Source organism: Sitodiplosis mosellana, unplaced genomic scaffold (genome assembly GCF_009176505.1).
Source record: "Sitodiplosis mosellana isolate CC-2019 unplaced genomic scaffold, AAFC_SMos_1.0 Smas_scaffold_6226, whole genome shotgun sequence".
Lineage (NCBI taxonomy): Eukaryota > Metazoa > Arthropoda > Insecta > Diptera > Cecidomyiidae > Sitodiplosis > Sitodiplosis mosellana.
The window spans coordinates 14,289,873-14,310,858 of NW_022601467.1; the positions used below are offsets into that span (position 1 = coordinate 14,289,873).

The window sequence follows — 20,986 nt, forward strand, 5'->3', positions numbered from 1 at the left end:
GTGTGTGTGTGTGTGTGTGTGTGTGTGTGTGTGTGTGTGTGTGTGTGTCGTCGTCGGATTGGTGAATGTTGAACAGGAGTTATGGTGATGGTGCGCGCTGTTGATTTCTTTTCCTCGTATAGCAACAACCCCATTAATCTAGCTCATACATATCTTCAACGGTGTAGAGAGAGTTAGCGTGTGCATAAATACCAGATACAATACATAAGTTGAAAGGATTTTAAATCGGTATGCGATTCTATTTCTTCTTTTTGCTCTCTCTCTCTCTCTCTCGGTTGGTTGATTGGTTTTGACGTCGACAACACGATGTTTATTTTATTTAGTGTTGACGGTTATAAAATCACGTATCACAATCTAAATCAAACACTAATCTTCGTTAAAGGCAGCACCATTTCAACAGCACGTTTTTACAACATCTTCATTTCTTTCATCAGATACAAATTGAACTTGATGTTACACACTTGGAGTAGAGCAAAACAACCGAGGACAGAGAACGAGGAGCAGATAAAAGTAACGCCGAAATAAAGAAAAGAAAGCTTCTCTTCACGCAAGCTTCTGTTTTGCTGTGCAAAACAGCACACCGACGAAACGCCATAGAGACAAATAGAGCATAAAAGTAAATCCTTTGAATTTGGTACTCTGCAAGTTTCTCTCTTGTATTTGTGCGTGCGTGCGTGTGTGTGTGTGTGGTGTACAAAATAGAGGGGGGGGGGGTGCAAAAGTAGATTGTAATTTCGCAAATGTTTTTGTTTTCCCGTCATTTCTTCCAAATAATATGCAGCATCAACTATACCACCATGGCTAAACCACGCAACGAGAATACTAATATGTAAAACAAACGATAGCCCGGATTCATGTGGGAAAAAAAATCGAATGGAAAATGGCATTCTACTATCATGTGAATAAAAATAAAAAGTGAACAATGTGTGCTGTATACGCTCCCGAAACAAGGAATTGAGTAGAGGAAAGTGTGGCATAAGAACAAGCAAATGAAACCAAGCATGGAATTTACATGCAAACGTGCATGTGTCTGTGTGTGTGTGTGTGTGTGTTCAAGAGAAGGAACGAAGCAGGAAAGCGAACCAACAAGCGAACTGATCAAAGTTTTTAGCGTGAAAAGTTCTACCGATTGGCACGAACGAATCGGTAACTGGGGACAAATCCATACAACCACTACAACGTAAACTAGCTTTTATTCGTCATTTCGTCATTTTCTTATTGTTTTTATCACATCGTTGTCATATCGGTAGTGATGTTTTCCCGTGGTGATTTTATTACCGTTACTAAACATATAAATAAAGATAATGATATACTGAAATAAAAACATTGTTATCAATAAGAACAAAAGCGTCTAAATCTCTTTTTCTCCCTGTCTTCGCACATATGCACACGCTGTGCGAGTTTCTGCGTTTGCTAACGCATCCTATTGCTAACGTTTGAGATGTGATAGCATTTATTGAACAAGATAGATATGAAGATACATGTATATGAAAGAGAATCTGGAATGGAAAGAAAAGGAGATTTCCTCTTGCAAACAACCAGAGCTGGATTTATACGCAGAGCTGAGCTTTACGACACCAGTCAAAATGTATCAAATGTGTAATCGGTAAATAAATTCCGCACCGAATTGGTTTTGTTCACTCTCTTTCCTTCTTATTCCCATTTCTCTCACTCTTGCTCGCTTGCTCTCTCTTTCTCTTTCTCTCTGGAGTGCAGAGTGTGCAAACGAAAATTGATTGAGCTCGAATAGATTTTGATGCGGCTTTGCAATGAATTGGTGCGTGTTTGTTTGTTTATTTGTGTGACAAAAGCGAAATCTGATTTTCGTCGGAAATACAAATGAGTCTCAGCTGATTAAATCAAATCCCAGTTAGACGGCCAATGTGATTTAAGTGTTTGTACGTAAGCATCCGTATTGTAAATGTAATCGAAAAAATTACCAAGTCATTACTTTATTATGCTTACGGTCGTTTCGTTTTTGCTTTGGCAAATACGAGTTATTTCGTTTTCTAAGTATATACACCACAGGCCATAAGTTTGGATACCCCTATGAATGAATTTGGCCCAAAATTTTTAAATTTCAAACCGCTTGTCCAATTTCAACATGCTTTACGTCGTTGGAAAGGTCTCAGAGAGTACGTATCATTTTTGGTATTAAACATCAAAATCGGCCAGCTTTTGGCCAAGATATGGCTGATTGAAGATTTCGGCCAAAAATTACAAACGGCCATATCTTGGCCAAATGCCGGCCGATTTTGATGTTTAATACCAAAAATCACATCTACTTTTCAAGACCTTTCCAATGGCGTATTTAACTTTTTAATCCGATGGCCCGCTTAAGACTTCGATTTTGGCTCCCACAGCTCAAAGGCCAAAAGATGGCCATAGGCCGGCCAAATGTTATCTTCCAAATCATCCATTCGGTCAGAATTTCGATATATTTTCATATCCAATACAAAATTTCAAGTGAAAATGTTCAAAAAGCGTAGAAACAAACGTTTCATAGGGGTATCCAAACTTATGGCCTGTGGTGTATATATATGTGTGTGTGTGTGTTGGTTGGTTGTGACCATCCCCTTGGCTTGGTTTAATGGCTACAACTTGCTGTAACTTACTAACATACCGATCAAATGGGAAAAGAAAGAAGCAATGCGCTACGGATAAATTTATTCATTCGAATGTGTCGTCAGGCAATTGAGACGTCGCTCGTAAAGCATTTACAATTTGCAATGCTATCGCATTATTTTTTACTTGTACACTGTGAAAACCGACCGATTCGCCGTTACATTTGTTTGTTCGAAATGTTTTTGGTTGTGGATTACCGCAACTATTTTCAACGTTTTGTTTGCCGACTTTCAGTAATGAACTAAAGGACTTGCCCGCATCACATCTTCCGCATGAGGCGCGCACATTGAATGAACCAAACTCCCTCCTGTCTCACTCCCCCTCTCCACACACACACACACGCACACACATAGCTTCAAACAGACATTGCGAAATTGGATGGTGTACAGTTGCAGGCAAAAATAATAATGAACCCCGGCTTAGTGTTTGAGTTAAATGAAAGGAAGTTAGAGGGACAGAAGGAGATAGATAGAGAGGAATGACAATGATTTCGATAGCTACCGCAATTTCGTAAATCCTGACTATTTAAGCCAGCTTAATGGTGGATTGATTCGATGTTAATGATGTTTTACTGCAGCGAATGGTTCGACTGCTTCAACAATCTGCAGCGATATCTATATGTACTTTAACACTCTACATTTTCTTTAAGTACCTGAACGACTGACCACTTTTCAAGATATTGGTCATAGCTGTCGTCGTCTTCGTCTTCGTCTTCGTAGTCGTTGTCGATCTAAAAAAAAACCAAATCTCTCTACCACCACCATCAACTCCTCCTCCTTCTCTATCTTTTCCTTTCCCTGTGTATGCATGAATGAGTGTGCTTACGTGTGTTCTTTAAGCTCGTGCATACACCAACTTTATGTTTCACACAAACGTTGCCGCGCTTTTATCAAATTGTCGTAACGAATAAATGGTCTCCCGAAGCTAATTATTCGCGTATTTAATTGATTATTTTGTTGAACGCGTTTTTGATGATTTCGTTGCTTTTTCGATAAAATACATGCTGTAAGAGCGATAAAATACATGCATCACTTCGATTTTATCATTATGATTTGTCATCAAAACCAGCGCTGATAAACGATCAATGCTTTTATAAAGTGGAATTTTCGTATTTTCAACCGTCGAATTCATAATTAAAGTCATTCGCAAGAAAGCACGTTATCAATTCCACTTTTGAACGTGATTTATCTCCCATAAAAATCTTCGAATCACCAACGAATCTTTTCCGTCAAGTATATATAACATTCGAAGCTTCATCGTATTGAAAACGACGGATATGCGAATGGGGGACAGAACGGCGAGCGATGGGCGAAAGCTGTTTTTTATTATGAAAATTCACTTGAAAATGTGCAAAGATGAGAATTTATTGCAATTTGGTTGTTGCCATTTCGATAAGATGATGATAATGATTGTGCTCTGATAACTTTTCAACCATCTCAGGCGTTTAAAGTGCGTCATCGCATACTCGTTCGTTTGTTCATCCATTCAAACTACATGTGGCACGGTTGAACATTGCAAGCTGTAACAAATTTTGTAAGCAAGAAATGATGTGGTCTAATTTCGGATATTTTGGCATTTAACATGAATTTGCAAGTTAAGCATTTCGATGAAACGTTGTGTTCATGCTCACTTGTTCATTCTCTCTTACTCTCTCTCTCACTCACTCACTCCGTCTTTCGTTCTATAAGATCACGATTTTAAGCTCAGATATATCAAGTACAAATCTCTTGGTTGCATAATGTACGGTGCGTTTAGATTCTAGAGTGTGTTGTGTAAATTAGCAACGAACGAACTGAATAAATGAACATTTCATATCTTATTTCGTGTCGCATTCAATTTCAATGCAAAGCAATCTTCACCTAATTGACTTCTCAACGATGCTATTTATTAAATTATAACCCGAAAATTTCATTTTGAAATGCCTGACAACCAAACGTAATCAAGAAATCGAAATAGAACGGAACGGAATGGAGCGCAATAGAAGCGAATCGGTTTTGTGTGCTGTGTGCTCGCAAGATTCGGAGTCTAAAGATCTATCCGAATGATAAATATCCATTTGTTTCGATCAAATACTTCGGATAAACCAATGATTTGATTGAATTTATGTTTAGCGATTTATTTCATTGTTGTGGAAACGAAATTCGATTTATTTGCTTTGGTTTACAACACAGACAATACAGACAACACTAATGAAGTTCATACAGAATGCAGTATCTGTTGATCAAAACCATAATTGAATGAAGCGCATTTGAGTGGAATGCTATCCATCTAGTATTCACGTATTCTTTTTCACTCTTTCTATTTCTCTATCTCTCATGGTTATCGTTGCTGTTGGTAATTCTTGTCGATGTGGGTCAGTGCTAAAGCTCCATTCCATTAAACGGTTGTAATGAACCAGTAGCGTCGAAAATCACTGTAAATCCCATCACCAAATTCCCCTCTGAACCTCTCGCCCGTTTGCCACTTACTAAATGCAATAATTTATTTAGCCCGGCGAACGGCTCATCAGTTTGAAATACAGAAGTTTCAATTGGAAGGAAACACAAGCAATTTATTTTCATTTTCACAAATACTTCCTGTTCGTTTGCCGTTTTATCGCCGCGTAAAATCGCGGAATCCTAAACGGTCCCAAGCTCACTCCGTTGTCTTCTGACCCCACATTTTTAGCACTACATGAAATGTAGAGCTATTAATCTGCTTTTTTTTCTAAATACTTTTTGAGTGATGAAACAAATTATGGTGAATTTGAATTTTATGCTCATATTATTTATTTAGTTTAAGCCAAAGGCAGTGTATTTCAAAAAAAGAAATAAAATCAAGATCTTGTAATTCATTTTGCAAATAAATATATTACTTCAAAGTTACTATGATGAAATACATTTCATGTAGTGCGTCAAAAAATAGTTTGTTGTGAAACAACAAAATAGATTAAGTAACTAAAAACTCAAGAACGCAGAGCGGAGCGAAGCGAAGCTCTGCAGTCTTGTTTTCTTTCTATTTCGCTCTATTTCACTCTCTCACTTTGCGACCATCGACTTAGTAAAACAATAAAAAATAATAATGCTCTCGTTCCAGGTCTTAATATTTCGGTCGAAATAGTTAATATTCTCGGCAGCGTCATAGCCTTTGTACCTATTTTCCATTTTAATATTTATGTGCTTCGTTTTCGCAAACGGTTTTCATTCAACGTAATTATTCTTGTTGTTGTTGCGTTGACGTTTCCCATCAATGCAATGCTGAATGGTCATTTCATGGAATTATTTTTCATCATCCAAATCATTTTGAAGTGAAAATTCATTCATACCACTCGACTGAGTCATTTTGATCATTTCGGACGCGCAAACACGGACAGAACGAGTAAAATGGTCGAAAATAGAGGAAGAATAGAGGGAGAGAGAGAAAGAGTAAAGTAATGCCCGTCGAAAAGTGACACACAATACACCATGAAAATGAAAGACATCTTTCGAAATGAAAGCGTCCTCATTGTTACAAACCGTAATCCAAAAAATAGAGTGGTTCTATTGTTCTAAGGGGAAGAAATTTACGTGAATGATAATAATAATGGCATTCCACCGTCTTGTGAATGTTTGAGGAAAGAGAGTGAAATACATAAAAAAGAAAACATAAAATATAAACGAAGAATATACGAAACAGCAACGGAAAATCCTTGGCCTAGAGACTAGCCTAGTTTGTATTTGCTTTCTTTTTTCTTTTTTCGTTACAGACGATTTTTAAAGGGAGATTTACTGAATTCGAATGTGTCACTCATTTCAGTCGTTCGCTGAGATTTATGGAATCCTTTAGAGCATGTTCGGATTTTACGGTTGTCAAAACGCGCCTTCATTGAAGGCCCTTCAATCATTCCAAGATCATTATTTCCTCGTCGGAATGTGCGTTGAGTGCGGTTGTAAAATCCCGCATCTAACCCTTAAAAAAGATAGACACAGCCACACAACTTTGAACGCACGATCTGCCACACCTAACCGCTTTCTATATTGTTTTAAAGTCGGAGCTATTTTTTACTTTACATCGTCTTCCCCCACATCCTACCCTTCTTCCCTTCTTCTTCTTCTTATTCTTCTTCTTCATCATGTTTTTAGCACTACATGAAATGTAGAGCTATTAATCTGCTTTTTTTTTCTAATACTTTTTGAGTGATGAAACGAATTATGGTGAATTTGAATTTTATGCTCATATTTTTTATTTAATTTAAAACAGGTGCACTAACGACAAATAAGTGCATAATATCTCAAAGCGTCAATCAAATTTTTATTATCAAATGTTGTTTAAAAATTACATTAATTTTTCGTAAAATACTTTCTGTGTCTTGAACAGAATTAAAGTGATTTTAGATTCTTTGCTCATATTATAATATATAATAAATAATTATTTATTTAATTTAAGCCAAAGGCAGTGTATTTCAAAAAAGAAATAAAATCAAGATCTTGTAATTCATTTTGCAAATGAATATATTACTTCAAAGTTACTATGATGAAATACATTTCATGTAGTGCGCCAAAAAATAGTTTGTTATGAAACAACATAACTAAAGTAACTAAAAACTCAAGAACGCAGAGCGGAGTGAAGCGAAGCTCTGCGATCTTGTTTTTCAATATTCTGAAGCAGTTTTTAACGATCTGCCTCTTGTCTTCATTATTGCTATCATATTTTCGCATCGCAATTGTTCACAACATTATGTTTAACGCTCACAGCGATTCTGTGATAAATTGGAAAATTGAATGAAATGAATTTAATTTAAAAGGCAGAAGAAGAAGACGAATGAATAGTTTGTGGTCGCATGTGAGATAGTTGTGAGTTTTAGAAGTTTCAACTTAATCGGGGCGAATAAACATATATAATTTCTTGTGGTTTAATTTTCGTTCCGCTTTAAAATCCTTTCAGCATTTCTTTGGGTGATGTGTTCTGTATGCCTGCAAACTTTGTAACGAATGCAACGCTCTGTCTCTCGACTTGTGTGCGTGTGCGTGTCTGTCTGCAGCACATTTGTGTGAATCGCTATGAAAATGCGAAAATGAAGAGCTCATCCAGTTAACGAATTGTATAGAATACGTTTGAATAAAATGTACGTATGATATGGGCACATATTTTGGTTTGCTCTCTCTCTCCCTCTCTCTCTCTCTCTCTCTCTCGCTATTTCTGAGACGAGCATCCAATTAACTTCTAATTAAATTTTTATGTGCAATGAACCGATCAAGATGCGCATTTTGTTATGCTCTGCATGGCCCATAGTTGGACCGTTAAATTTAATCGCTTCTCTATTTCATTTGAGATTAAGCTAATCAAATTTACTTTCCGAAACTTGCAACTCGTGCTCGGCAAAGGGAAAAAGACGAAATGGCACGCGAGCGATATGGAAAAAGAGAAAAAGTGGCTGAAAATTCATTGTTTTGAATATATTGGGCCGTTTTTAATTGCTTTCATTTCGGGAGTTCGTTTATTTTATTTTGTACCATGACAGTGAAGTTTTTCGTTGTTTGGATTGTGCAGGCGCGCATTTTTCTTGTATCGTCCTCGCCAAATCAAACTGGTAGTATGTTATGCGTTCAATTGAGATACATTCTGCGATTCATAATATTTTTTTTTGAATTGAAACGGGTCGAAGACGTCGCTTACTTTTCCTATGGTACTAATTTTTTTTTCCTCAATCTTTGTGCCCTTCCATCTCTGTCTCCTCCGTTTTTTTTCGTTTTTTTTTTTCATTTTGATTTGCAATTAACCAACACAAACAATTTCTTGTTGCCTTTCTCTTTTTTCATTCGGGTCATCTACATTCAATTTACAAATTTATGTAAATTAGTCGCTACTTGTCGGGGTGTGACTTTCCAAGCAAGTGACCAACCAGCACATGATGCTTTTTCTTCGCCAGAAAGTCGGCTTCATTTTCGAGAAGCGGCGTCAGAAAAATTGGGATAAAAAATGTGGGAGACTAAATGAGCTTTTGCGACAAAGTATCGGTAGAAACCACGCACTTTTGCATACATTATCCCATTTACATTTCGACCGTTAGTAATTAATCCCAAGCTTCTTTTTAGCTTCTTATTTTCATCGATTTCGAATTCCGAAAATTCCCCCCACGTTTTTTCTTCTTCTGTGTTTCGTTCGGCTCTCTCTCTGTGTGTGTGCCGTATTTAACGAAAAAAATTCTAAAAGTCGGCTTAGCAAATAGCCAAGTGGTTTGAATTGTTCGTTATTGGCTGGCGCATCGGTTTTTTATGTCTTACGGCTTTTTATTTTTAAATAAAAATCAACCATTGACTTCTTCTCCATCTCTATTTTTCTGTCGGTATAGCTTCTCTCGTTCGTTCGATGTAATTTTAAAAAAAAACCGCTACAACATAATCACTGTAACAGCCCGTGTATAGTAAATCTGTGTCGATAAAACCACGCGTCGGTATTTCACAAGGGAAGTGTTGAGTAATTGAGTATGGGAACAACTGTTTTCGCACTACTCAGTTATATTGTTTCCGTTATCGTTTCATGTGCTATTGCCGCTACTACTGTGTTGCAGTGTGCTATCACCGGCATGAGCGCACGTTTCAAGTGTAAAATCATCCGTGAGTCAGTCTTTTCCTTTCCGACACATGAACGTGCAGACACATGTTTCCGCAATTTGATATAATTTTGTAAATGAATTCAGAAAAAAAAGACACAGAAAGAGATAAAGAGGGAGAGAGAGAGAGAGAGAGAGAGAAGAAACCGTTTGCAAAACAAAATGACTGTCGCTCGCGCGCGCGTCACCTTGAATAGCATCTGAATAACTATGCAAACTGGTGACGGCAAACGGGTGCGTGTGATGTTGTTCCATGATGCGATGTAAAATAAATAATAAAGAAACGTGAAAAAGACAAAGTCGTTGGATAATATGCTAGTGAACAACAAACGTCAATTGTAAGATAACTGCTTCAAATATCGTCATTATATCGTTTATTATTATACCTAATCAGAATGCCGGTGCTGTGTGTATGCTAGCAATAGAAAACACTCCCAACAACACCACTTCAAGTGGTAATGACATGCTGAAAAGGAATTTCGTGTCTTTTTTTCTGCTGTTGCTGTTGCTGTTACTGTTGTGTGAATCAAACATGCCCCAGCGTTGGAATACCATTTGAATTTAATTGAAACACTAACCCTGATGCAATGCACAAAAAAGACGGAGTAACCGCTTGATGCATGTGGCCTATGAAAATGTGGCCAGTCATGAATCCATCAGAATATAACAATGTTTGGTCACTTTTAATTTGGCTTTTTTCGTTTGCGCCATTCACATTTACATACTTTTTGTTTGGAGCAACTGTTCCCATCACAAGTGTATTGACTACAGACTACGACTAAAAAAAAAGTATGAATGACTTTGAAAATGGCTTTGACATATCAAAATTAACCCCAAGCTGAGAGTGAGTGTTAACCAAGCCTATCACACGATTATTCCACATGGAGGGACAACACTTCACTTGACTATCTCGCTAGATTTAAATCTGTGAGTTCAATTCATAGTCCAATGCGGAAATTTACTTTCCATTTTAACTAGGGATTCAGTGTGAAAATGAGCAACGCCAATTCTCTTATTATCATTCACAGTCACTCGGTGTGAGTGTATGTGTGTATGTGTTTAGACTGATGGAATAGTTAATTTACCTATTATTATTGATTTTACTCGGCTCGCTGGATTTGTGTGAGTGTCATTTCTTCTCCTACATCTTCTTCATTTATTTATATCCCACATTCAAATTCAATCGTTCATGGAAATTGGTCAATTATGGTATTATATATATTTAAGTGTTGAATCGATATACTCACAACCACGGATTGAAGCAAAACCAACACGGAGCTATTTTTACCGTTGCCATTTGCATTGAAGACTTATCAGTATAACTCTGTTTTATTTTACTTTTGGGCGTTTCAAATTTTTCACATGTGTTGTTAATTGGAAGCTCCCGAAAATTAAGTCTAATTCCTCAAAAGAATCTCCGCGATTTGCATGAACAAAGACAAGCATGAAACTTTATGAGGTAAAACGTGCTTTTGGCACACTTGAAATATTCATAAAACCTTTTTATCTGTGTTGAATTAGGCATTCGCATCACTTTTTCGCTCTGCATACATTTTTTATTTCGACGTTTGTTTAAAATAGATGGAAAAACGAAAGAGACAGAAAGAAGAAAAAAAACGCCCCGAAATGGTTTCAATGTTATGCTCATACACTCTTGGCTCATAATCGCAAAAAAAATATTTACCATTCTTATTAAATCACGCATCTAAGGCGAACAAATCGTTTTTTAATGTGAATTTTCAAAGAATTTTTTTTTCATTATTATTTAAATGAAAAGCGTTCAACGCGAGGAACACACGTACACACATGGAGAAAGCGAGAAAAAATTTGGAACATTTCGCCACCACAGACACGTACATGAATGCATCCATCTATGTTAGCAGTGCGCTGTATGCGAGCACAGCACTTGCCACTATTCATAAATTGATTTAGTAGATTTTGTATCCGCAATCAATATGATTCGTTGGAATTTCGCAGGTGATTGGCTTGCATACGTACTGCAACAGATACACAGTACAATCACTGGACACTTCATTAACAATGCGATTTTCTATCGGCATCAATATTGCCGTATCGCATAATTGAGCATTAGCTATGTTTCAGATTTGCTTGCTGTGAATATGGAGATAGAGAGGCTGTTTCACGTTTCTATCTCAGTGTGTGTCTATTGGCACTCATTATATTTTATTGTATACCGTTGATTTTGATGATGAGCGAAAGAGAAATTCGCAGCACGATATTTCAATGGAATTTATCAATACACATGTGCTTTTAATTCAAAAACGTTCTTTTACCTGACTATGAATGAACAAAGGAAACATTGTGTTTTCAAGGAGCACCGAGGACGTTCTCTCTATTCATTCGTGCATTATGCCACCGCACAAACATATCAAAATCATGTGCTATAAATATTTATTGGATTCTCCAATGGCATCAATAAAACATATTTTGCCAGGAACCAACACAGCATACAATTTCTGTGTGTCGTGTACTGTTGTTGTTGTTGCTGCTGCTGCTGCTATTGTCGTTGTCGTAGCTATTGTGTGTTAGTGGTGGTGGCTGTTGTCGCCATCGTCTGTTGCTTTTAAAGCGATGGCATCAGACTTTCGATTTCTTTCCGAAAATTTCGATACACAAAATCCCATTTTCGTTCCAATGACGAAACTGATTTCTAAAAAAAGAATCAACTATTGATTATCAGCGAATTTCATACACTTTACATGATACCTGAGGCCCGGGCTCGGTGTTGGTATTTTGCTATTGGTTTTTCTCAAACATAAGTTCATGCCACACTTTCGTTGCCACTGCCATTACCTTTCACATATTCTGACAATGGTTGCTCATCGCCGTATTTGTTGTCGATGATGATAGTCAACAACAACAACAACAACATCGTCATCATCATCATCATCATCAAAATCTAAGTCTGTCTCCGTTCCCACTCAAACAGAGAGATTACATTTCAAAATGTTCAACTTTCGCCATTGCGATAAATTGCTCTAATACCGCCTCTCATCGCGCAACAGTTTAAAGCCAATACTCTTTCTCGAATAATTTTTTTTTTAACAACGGAAAAAGAGATATTTGGCTTTTTAAAATTCCAGTTGAAAAATGATTGCAAGAGGAAATATTGAAATCAATGAAAAAAGAGTCAAATGAATCCTCAGATGAGTCAATGAATCTTGTGAAAGATATCGTATAAATGGTGTCAGGAAACTTTTTGTTTGACATCTTTTCTTTTCGTTTTGGGAGAACAGCCGTTGCCAACAACAAAAACAACAACAATTAGATATTTGTAGCTAAAACTTGTGGACCATGAAAATGAAGAGCTAAAATATGACTTAAAAGTGCTGGGATTTTTTGTTTTTGGTCCGGAATGTCAAGCTCGCTTTCAAAGTTCATCAACATCATAAAGTTTTGACCATATCGTTGCTATGTTCTGCTTGAAATATTATCTTCGATTTTCTTTTTTCATGATTATGTGTGTCGCTGAGCATAAAAATGAGAATACAGATCTGTTACAGCAACAACCGAACATAAAATATTGTTCCCCAAAAACGTTACATGAATTTCTATCCAACGCGAGTGTAACATGAGCTAATACTGTTTCTAATGCAACTCATGTTACACTCGCGTTAGATGGAAATTCATGTAACGTTTTTAGGGAACAATATTAGGTTGTTACTGTAACAGATCTGTATTCCCATTTTTATGCTCAGCGACACATGTATGCTTTTCAACTTGAAACTTTTTTGTTATTTTATCTAGTTTTTTTTTACTCTTGAAAAATAATCTAATAATAATAATAGCATCTCGGCAGTGGGGAAAAAATCAAAATGTAAAAGCATCTCATAATGTGGCACACTGTGGTAAAACCTAGGACAAGAGAGACGAACAATAGACTGACAGCAGCGCACCAGAAAGTATAACACGATGTGATGAATGGCATGGGCATGGGTAAGGCATTGTAAGCCAAATAGCTAACTAGTAGCATGGCCGTTTCCTTGTTTGCCTATATATTCTCCAGATCACCGAAACGCTGATTGCACAACAGATTACCGTAGCATAGGAATAGAGGGAGAGAGTGGTTTGCCAGCATAAAGAGATACAAATCAAACGATTCTACAAAAACATGTTGATTTGGTTTAATCACAATGGAAAAAAACCGAGAGAGAGAAAGAGAGAGAGAGAGAGAGAGAGAGAGAGAGAAAGTGAATTTGATATAAAAGCAAATTATAATTGAATTTAGATTTGGAGATTTCGATTCGAATCCACTGAATAATCTCTATTGTGATCGCTAATTCGATTGAATCGAATTTAGGGGAAATGTGTGAGTAGCGAATCCCTTTATACAATTCATCATCGTATCTATCGCGTCTTTTTCCTTCAACCGCGTTTTCTTCCACAAAGATTAGATGATAAAAGCTCTTTACCGTATTATTTATGGCAAAGTAATGATACAAGAAGGGAAAAATAGATGTATTTTGGAATTCAGTCGTGTTTCGCTTATTGATTTTCACCTTTTGGTTGATTTTTTTATCTCTATGCCTTGTTGTTGTTTGCAACGCCACATCCTTGCCATCATCATCATGTGATGCGTGACGGCTGATGTTGCTATCAGTCAGGCCGCGATTCATGTTAGCACAAAGCACATAATTAGTCTTCGTAATTATTATTAGTCTTCGTTCTACATTTCGTTCATCCGACTTACATATTTTCGTTATTGTCTCTCTCGTATGATACATTTGATGTAGCTCGTTGGCTTATTGAAATGTGCTTGTACTCTTTTTTTTACCATCATGTGAAATCGCATAATCATTTTTATGGCATTCGGGGAAACCACCCGTCTCAATGCGTTCTCGCTAAGTCTCGCTGCAAATTTAGCGGAATGTGTTTTATCTATGCCCTTAATTTTCCCTAGAATCCCATTCAATTGGAATAAAATGAAATCGAAGACAAAGGCATAGAAGCGAGAGATAAAGAAGCAAAAAAAAAACAAAGTTATAGAAAAATTTAAATCGAAAGCAATTTTAGTGGCATTCATTTTGAAAAAATCCCGAACAATCATGGAATACGAATGAAAGGAGAATAAAAGCGCATGCATTAAAATATGTAAAAAAGCAAACGGTGAATCTAGTCGGTTTGCGAAAACTTTGAATGTTTTATTATTTTATCAGAAGCTAGCAAATAAATGATTGAGTATGTATTCTTAACGGTGCTCGCACATTGGGTTACACACACACACACATATATATATATATATATATATCCACATCCGCACACATTCGGCTGCACGAGAGATAGAAAGACAGCTAAACTCAATGATACATGAGATATGTGTTTTTTTTGTTGCTGTTGGAAAAGCATTATCAAAAGACAGAAAAATGTGAAAAGTATGAAAAGGCGCGCATATATACATTCATACCAAAGTATATACATATATGCATTCGATGGCAAATGAAAGTTGAAGGAAAAAGACGCGACGCAGCAAATTGACTGGGAATAATTGTGCGGAATGAAGAGGAAAAACTTTATAAAAAAAAGGAATACGTATGGGGCACGCAGATAAAATAAAATGCGAGAGCATCACGTTGAACTTTTCTCGTGTGAACTCAATTTGTAAGCAGCCGCTGCTGCTGATGATGCTTCTGGGCACCTAAAAACTGGCAAAATTTACATTGGAAAAGGAAACGGAAAATTATTTTTCTCATTTTTTGTTTTTGTTTTTGTTTTTTTTCACTTGTCCTGCTATGATAATGTGATGTGTGTGAATGAGTGAGTGAGTGTGTATGAATTCTCATTACACATTCATCAGCGCATCATCGCACGTTTGGCACGGCTGTTCGTCATCAACTCATATAATTCATTCATTTGTCCCGACATACGATTTGATTTTTTTTTGTTTCTGTTCGTTTCTCTTTCTCTGTCTGTTGTTGTTTTGTTTTGTTTTATTGCAAGATTTCTTCAAACAAAAATTCTATGCGCTTTTTTTTCATTCTCCTTTTTGTTTACGATTTAATTTTTTGTAATTCAATTTCGCTGTTTTATTGCAATGCTTAATGTGACATTCTACTTACCATTGTGTGATAAAATCAGCGCTTATGGAAGTGATCTGTGTGGTACGGTTGACGAAATCTGTTACATTAATGCCATTGTCTGTTCTGGCATTGGGGTCCATGACGATATTCTCATAGAAAAATTTGTTGCCACACAATATTTTTCGAGCTGCTATACGGTTGCTGTTGCTGCTACTGCTCGAATGCTCTCTGTCTGTTGTGTCAGTTACCACACGCCAACGATGACGCTACGTTAATAATGTGAATGGTTGCGGTGTCGATTACGATTACCCTATTGTCGAAGCAATGATAACGTAAACAATACACTTGATGAATGATGACTCTATCGTTGCAGGTCGCCTTTTATTTTTCTTGTTCGCCGTTTCTGTCGCTCGCCAGGAATATCTAAAATTAGTGACAAACCAAACGCCGAAATGATGTTTGCGTTTCCGTCGTCGTAGCGTTTGCGTTCGCAAGATAGAGATAGGTAGAGTGTGAGAGAGATATTTGTGTCCCTATTTTCAAATTTTGTTTCGTTTCATTTTGATTTTGCTTTGTGCCTAGTGTGTGTTGTGGTCGCACGTTCGCTAGCTTGTCTTGACGTTTCTGTGTTTTTGTTGCTGTTGTTTTTGTTATTATTATTTTTTTGAAGCAATTCACTTAAGCTGTCATCTTCGCTTTTGTCTCCTTCCGATGTCAATAATCTGAAAATTTAAGGAAACAAAATACTTCGTTAGATTGTTTCTTCTCCTTTCTCTTTCTTCTAGTTATGTTGAAATTCCAAGAAATAACAGAAGAAAAAAACGTAGAAGTTTGATTGAGGAAGCAAAGAGCAAGTTTGTTTCGATCCAGGTAAAATAAATACGTATATTGGTGAGTCAGAAACGAGAATTGTTTGCTTTGTGCAGAAAAATGAAAAGCGAAAAATATCTCTGCCGAGTAAAACTGTATTCGATCAAGTGAGTCCTTCTTGAATTTACAGCAAAGAAGATTATATTCATGCCCACTGCCTTTGATATACGTACAACGGGGGCAATGTTCGGCGCACCGCCTCCTTCGAATGTCATTCAAACAAAAGTTAGTGCTTAAAAAGCATGCATAATTAAAGTATGAAGAAGAATGTTGTAGACGAGAGAAGAAAAAAAAGTTATTCTCGATAATAATCAAAAGCCGTTTCTCTTTGGCTTTCACGATATCCCATGTTTTGTTTCTTGATTTTCTTTCAGTCGTTCTCTGCGGCTGCTGCTTTTTTTTCTAATTTTAAAATTGTTTTTTTTTTCTCTTCACTCTTCCAAATATCTCTCTCGCCAAAGTGCGCTCTTTATCGTGTACACACTACATGGTGTTTTTGTTTAATAACAGAACAAAAAGCAGGAGAACGAGACCTGATGAAAAGACTCTTTTTTTTTCTTGGCGGTTGCAAACACATAATGTACGCAACAAAAACACACGAAAACCTTTTTTTAGTTTTCCTTTTGTTGAGACTTGAGATCAACGGGTGAAGAAAAATATAAAATTACAAAAGGTTTTTTTTTTCTGGATTTGTGTGAACGGATGCAGTGGAAGGGAGTGAGAGATGGAGTAGAAAAAAAAGATGAAGAAAAAAATGAGCGAAGAAAAGCCCGTAAAAGACAACGTCCATCTATTGAACTAACTGACGAGGAATCTACTATCTTTTTTATCCGGCTTTTGGTGTGTTTCTTTTTCTTTACGGTGTATGTATATTGCGGCCATCGGAATTGCAATGGAAAAGGTGATATGGCAGAAAACATAATATCAACAACAATGACTTAAATGATTAAACCCATATTGTTAAGTTGATTCGATTTTTTTTTCTCTCTCTCTCTCTCTATATATATTCGGTTGCTGCTGTTTGTTGAACCGAAAGTGTAGCTACCGTCAATACCGTATCAGGTAAATACCGGAGAGTTAGATGATGAAGTGTACGTCAAATTATATGACCTTTATAAATTAACTACCTTAACAAGGTCCGAGCGAAGCCAATTTCAGCACAAACAAACGAAGAATAGCATTTCTTCTGTCGCCCACTTTGTCTACGCTAGCTTCAACTCTATAAGATTACCTAAGAACGCTGAAATGCGTTTACATAAAATATTGTGGAATGTGAACCGAAAGAAAAACAAAATATTTCAAATATTTCGCATGCACACATATAAATGCTACACAGGACTTTTCTGATAAGAATTTTGCTTCTGATGCCGGTTTAACTATCGCCGAATATTTTGATAATTCCGAGTTGCGTTTTAAATTATCTCCAAATCCTAAACAAGATTATTGTAAATAATGTGCTGAGCAGCATCAAAACGAATGATGTCTTATCTCTCTTTGCCCCTGAACTCATCAAATTCACTCATTGCGGCGCTCACGCACACATTGGATACGATCCGAAAAGAAATCCGCTTTCATAAAATTGTATGATGCGCCGTGTGCCTAATACGCACCTGAATCCATTGCAAATCAAGTATTGTATTGCATTTCAACTTCTACGTGTGCGACTGTTTAGTTATTTAGCTAGTCAGCCAGTGAGTCAGTCAGTCCAATTTGGAAATCAATGTGAAGAAAAAGAAAACGAGATTCGTAGCACGAACAATGAAGCTGAAGTGAGTAAGGAGAAGCCAAAAAGCCCGGCTTCATCAGCAACGCATCAAATGCTCGAAATGTGAAAACGTGTTTTCAGTTATCTCGACGAATGTTATGAATCCCCAAACAGTTTGCTGCTGATTTTTTGAATGTGCACATTGAGACCAGATGTAATGTCATTTATGCGTGCACTGGGGATGTGCGCACCCCGGTGCTCTTTTCTTCTCCACCGACTGTATGTATGTGTGTGCGTGTATGTATTGCACACCAACTGTACCCGAACAGTCAACAGCACTTGTGCTTGGCATACACACACACACACACACACACACAAACAAAACACATATATACAACACACGAACCATTCTCGAGTGTCATTTAATTTAACCGTAATATGGAAACTTTTGCACGCTTTATGACTGTTTGGTTTGCCTTACTTAATGCAAAAATTGTGTAATCTTAAGTGCGTCGTAATTTTAATTAAATTCAGGTGAAAATGAGAAAGTTTAATGATGACGTCCATACCAAACTATTATCATGGACAGTATGTCGTACGACGAGCAGTGATGGCGTGTGCTGTTTCGAATGCGAAAAGCACACTGATGCCGTGCTCATCACATAATCGCGTTCCATTGGATCGACCCAAGGGATTTGACACTGATTGAATGTTGACATTGGCTATTACGCCATTCTAGAAACTGAGTGCAAACAAATTCTCAGCCAAGAAATGAAGATTGAAGCACTTCCAAATGATCGCTGAGCATCATCGTTTGCGATTTTCCATGTGTTTTTTTTTCTTTCTTCCTCTCCTTGGCCAAACAAAATTGAATACGCTTGATTGAAGCGATTTCATTAATTTGCTGGCAAAAAGTTTGTTTGCAATCTTTGACCAATTCAAAATAAGATTATCGATTTAACATCCAACGAAACAACGGCGAAACATTCTTTTGATGTATAGAATAGAATAGATAATTCAATGAAATCAACGAACACTTCACTTGAAATGTGGTATTCGAAAAACCGAAGCATGAATAGTAGGGGAGAGGTTTGTAGGTTGAACCACGATAATTATTTTGCTCATAACTTTTCATAGAATGAAGATATCCTAGATGTGCTGGTACCGTTGTAAAGAGGACCTAAAATGCTACATTTTTGCTGAGTAAACTTATTTGATTTAGTGAAAAAATATTTTTTCATGGCCAATTTTCCAAGTGGCTTGAAATCGGCAGAAAAAAATTAAGGCTTGTAAGTTGAGCCACCATAAAAAATCACTGAAAATGTAGAGAATATTGAGTGCAAACGCTCCAATTACAAAATTTATTAAATTTTATTGGATGTTCATTAGTTTTATTGGCTTTGAACACAGAAATAACGGCAAATTTGGTATATTTTCGATGAAAATTAGTGTTGGGTGCACATCATTCAAAATCATCGAATTTTTCCATGTACTTGTTCGATCGATGTTGTACGCAGTAGCAGCATTCCTCACTGATGTTTTTTCGATTCTAATTGGCCCAATTGCATTGAGCAATGCATTAAAATCGGATATACCACGATCAGTTGACCGGCTTCGACGACTTGCCATAGATTTTAGTATCAAAATTTCGAACTAAAATCATGTAAAATTCAACTTAAGTTCACTCAATTTAGTTTGGGGTTGTTTCAATGACAATTCCAAACATTCGCACGCATGAACATGTCGTCGGCATGTTTTCACAGCAAACAAATTGAGTGGCTCAACTTACAAACCCAAAAATGGCTCAACTTACAATTTTGATGACTTTGTACAATGCATGAAACAAATTGTAATGACTCACGATATACTTGAAATTGAGATCGGATTATGAAAATAGACAAAAAATGAGCTAACAAACATATATTCACCTTTCAAATATCGATGCAAATTGTTCACTTTAAGAGCACAGCAAATTGATGAAATTTAACTATTTTTACTACTAAATCACTCGGTGTGTGGTTGGAGCACTCAAACAGCGTACTTTCTATCGGGAGCTACACCAAAATTGATCTTTTTCGTTTTAATGACGATGTCAATTGGTATTCTGACGTTTCTACTGTCAGAAATATGAAATGTCATAGGTGGTTCAACTTACATGCCGGCTCAACTTACAAACCCTTACCCTAGTGGTGCAAAGATTTTTCCCATTTCAAATACGTACAAAAGCTTAGTTTGAATTGAATATTTTTTCTTTTTTTGCATGAATTTGTTTCTTACAGTTTCGAAAGGCGGTAGTCAACTTTAAAGTATTTTATTTAATTGGCCCATAAACGATGTGCACTTGAAGTAAATTTGGTTCTATTGATTTGAAGAAATTAACGCGCTGTAGCAAATATATCATAGCTGTAATTGAGGGTGTGCAATATCCCGTTCTCTCTGTTTCTCAGTGCAGCTGGAGAATTGATCTTTTCAACTTCTTTGCTCTTTTGTCTGGAAAATTGTGTTGCTGGGCCACATAATTCTTTTACCGCACTTGTGAAATGAGTTTGTTCGTCGCTTTGTTTGATGTCACCACAAAAACTGTAGCTATGGAGCATGAGTATCGTTCAACATAATTTCTTGTTTCGTTTATTTATTTTACTTTTTTGATGAAGTGCCGTCACATGAGTGAAATTATTTCGTCGTGTCCATGATGCGGGCAGAACATAATCAAATTTTCGTGTTTCTGCAGAAATAACATCATTTAAATATTTCAACTGTGAGCTTATTTGCGTAAATAATCGTCCGGTAACAAGCATTCGGTTGATCTTTTTTCTCTCTCTCTCTCTCTCGCGTGACTGCAGTATGCTATCAATTATAGTTGAATATAGTCTAGTTGGTTTTCATTTTGAAGCCCACCTTGGGTGAGATAATCGTAATTAAAAAAATTGACTGAAAATCTTGCCCAAAGCGATTTGAAAAAATAAAGCCGGTGACTCAACTGTGTATTCCGCATTTGGTCAACCTTGTGATTTTGGCAGAAATTAAATGAAACTGGAGTGAATGTGTTGCAATGAATGCGTCACCCACAAACAGAAATTAATTTGCAATTTTGTTTGTATATTCTCCCTTTTTCCACTCGCATGATGAGTTTAGATGTGTTATGTAAAAGCATCGCATTTTAGCTGATTTTCAATG

General features: G+C 36.6%; 1 protein-coding gene across 1 annotated transcript in view; it reads right to left on the minus strand.

The window, feature by feature from the left end:
• The window catches only part of LOC129578682 (uncharacterized), a 114,822-nt gene that overhangs the window by 37,206 nt on the left and 56,630 nt on the right, over nucleotides 1-20,986 (minus strand). Inside the window, exon 3 of the mRNA XM_055467593.1 lies at nucleotides 15,274-15,956. Coding sequence (XP_055323568.1) covers nucleotides 15,274-15,374 — 101 coding nt within the window. The 5' untranslated portion in view covers nucleotides 15,375-15,956. The remainder of the gene's footprint in view (nucleotides 1-15,273; nucleotides 15,957-20,986) is intronic.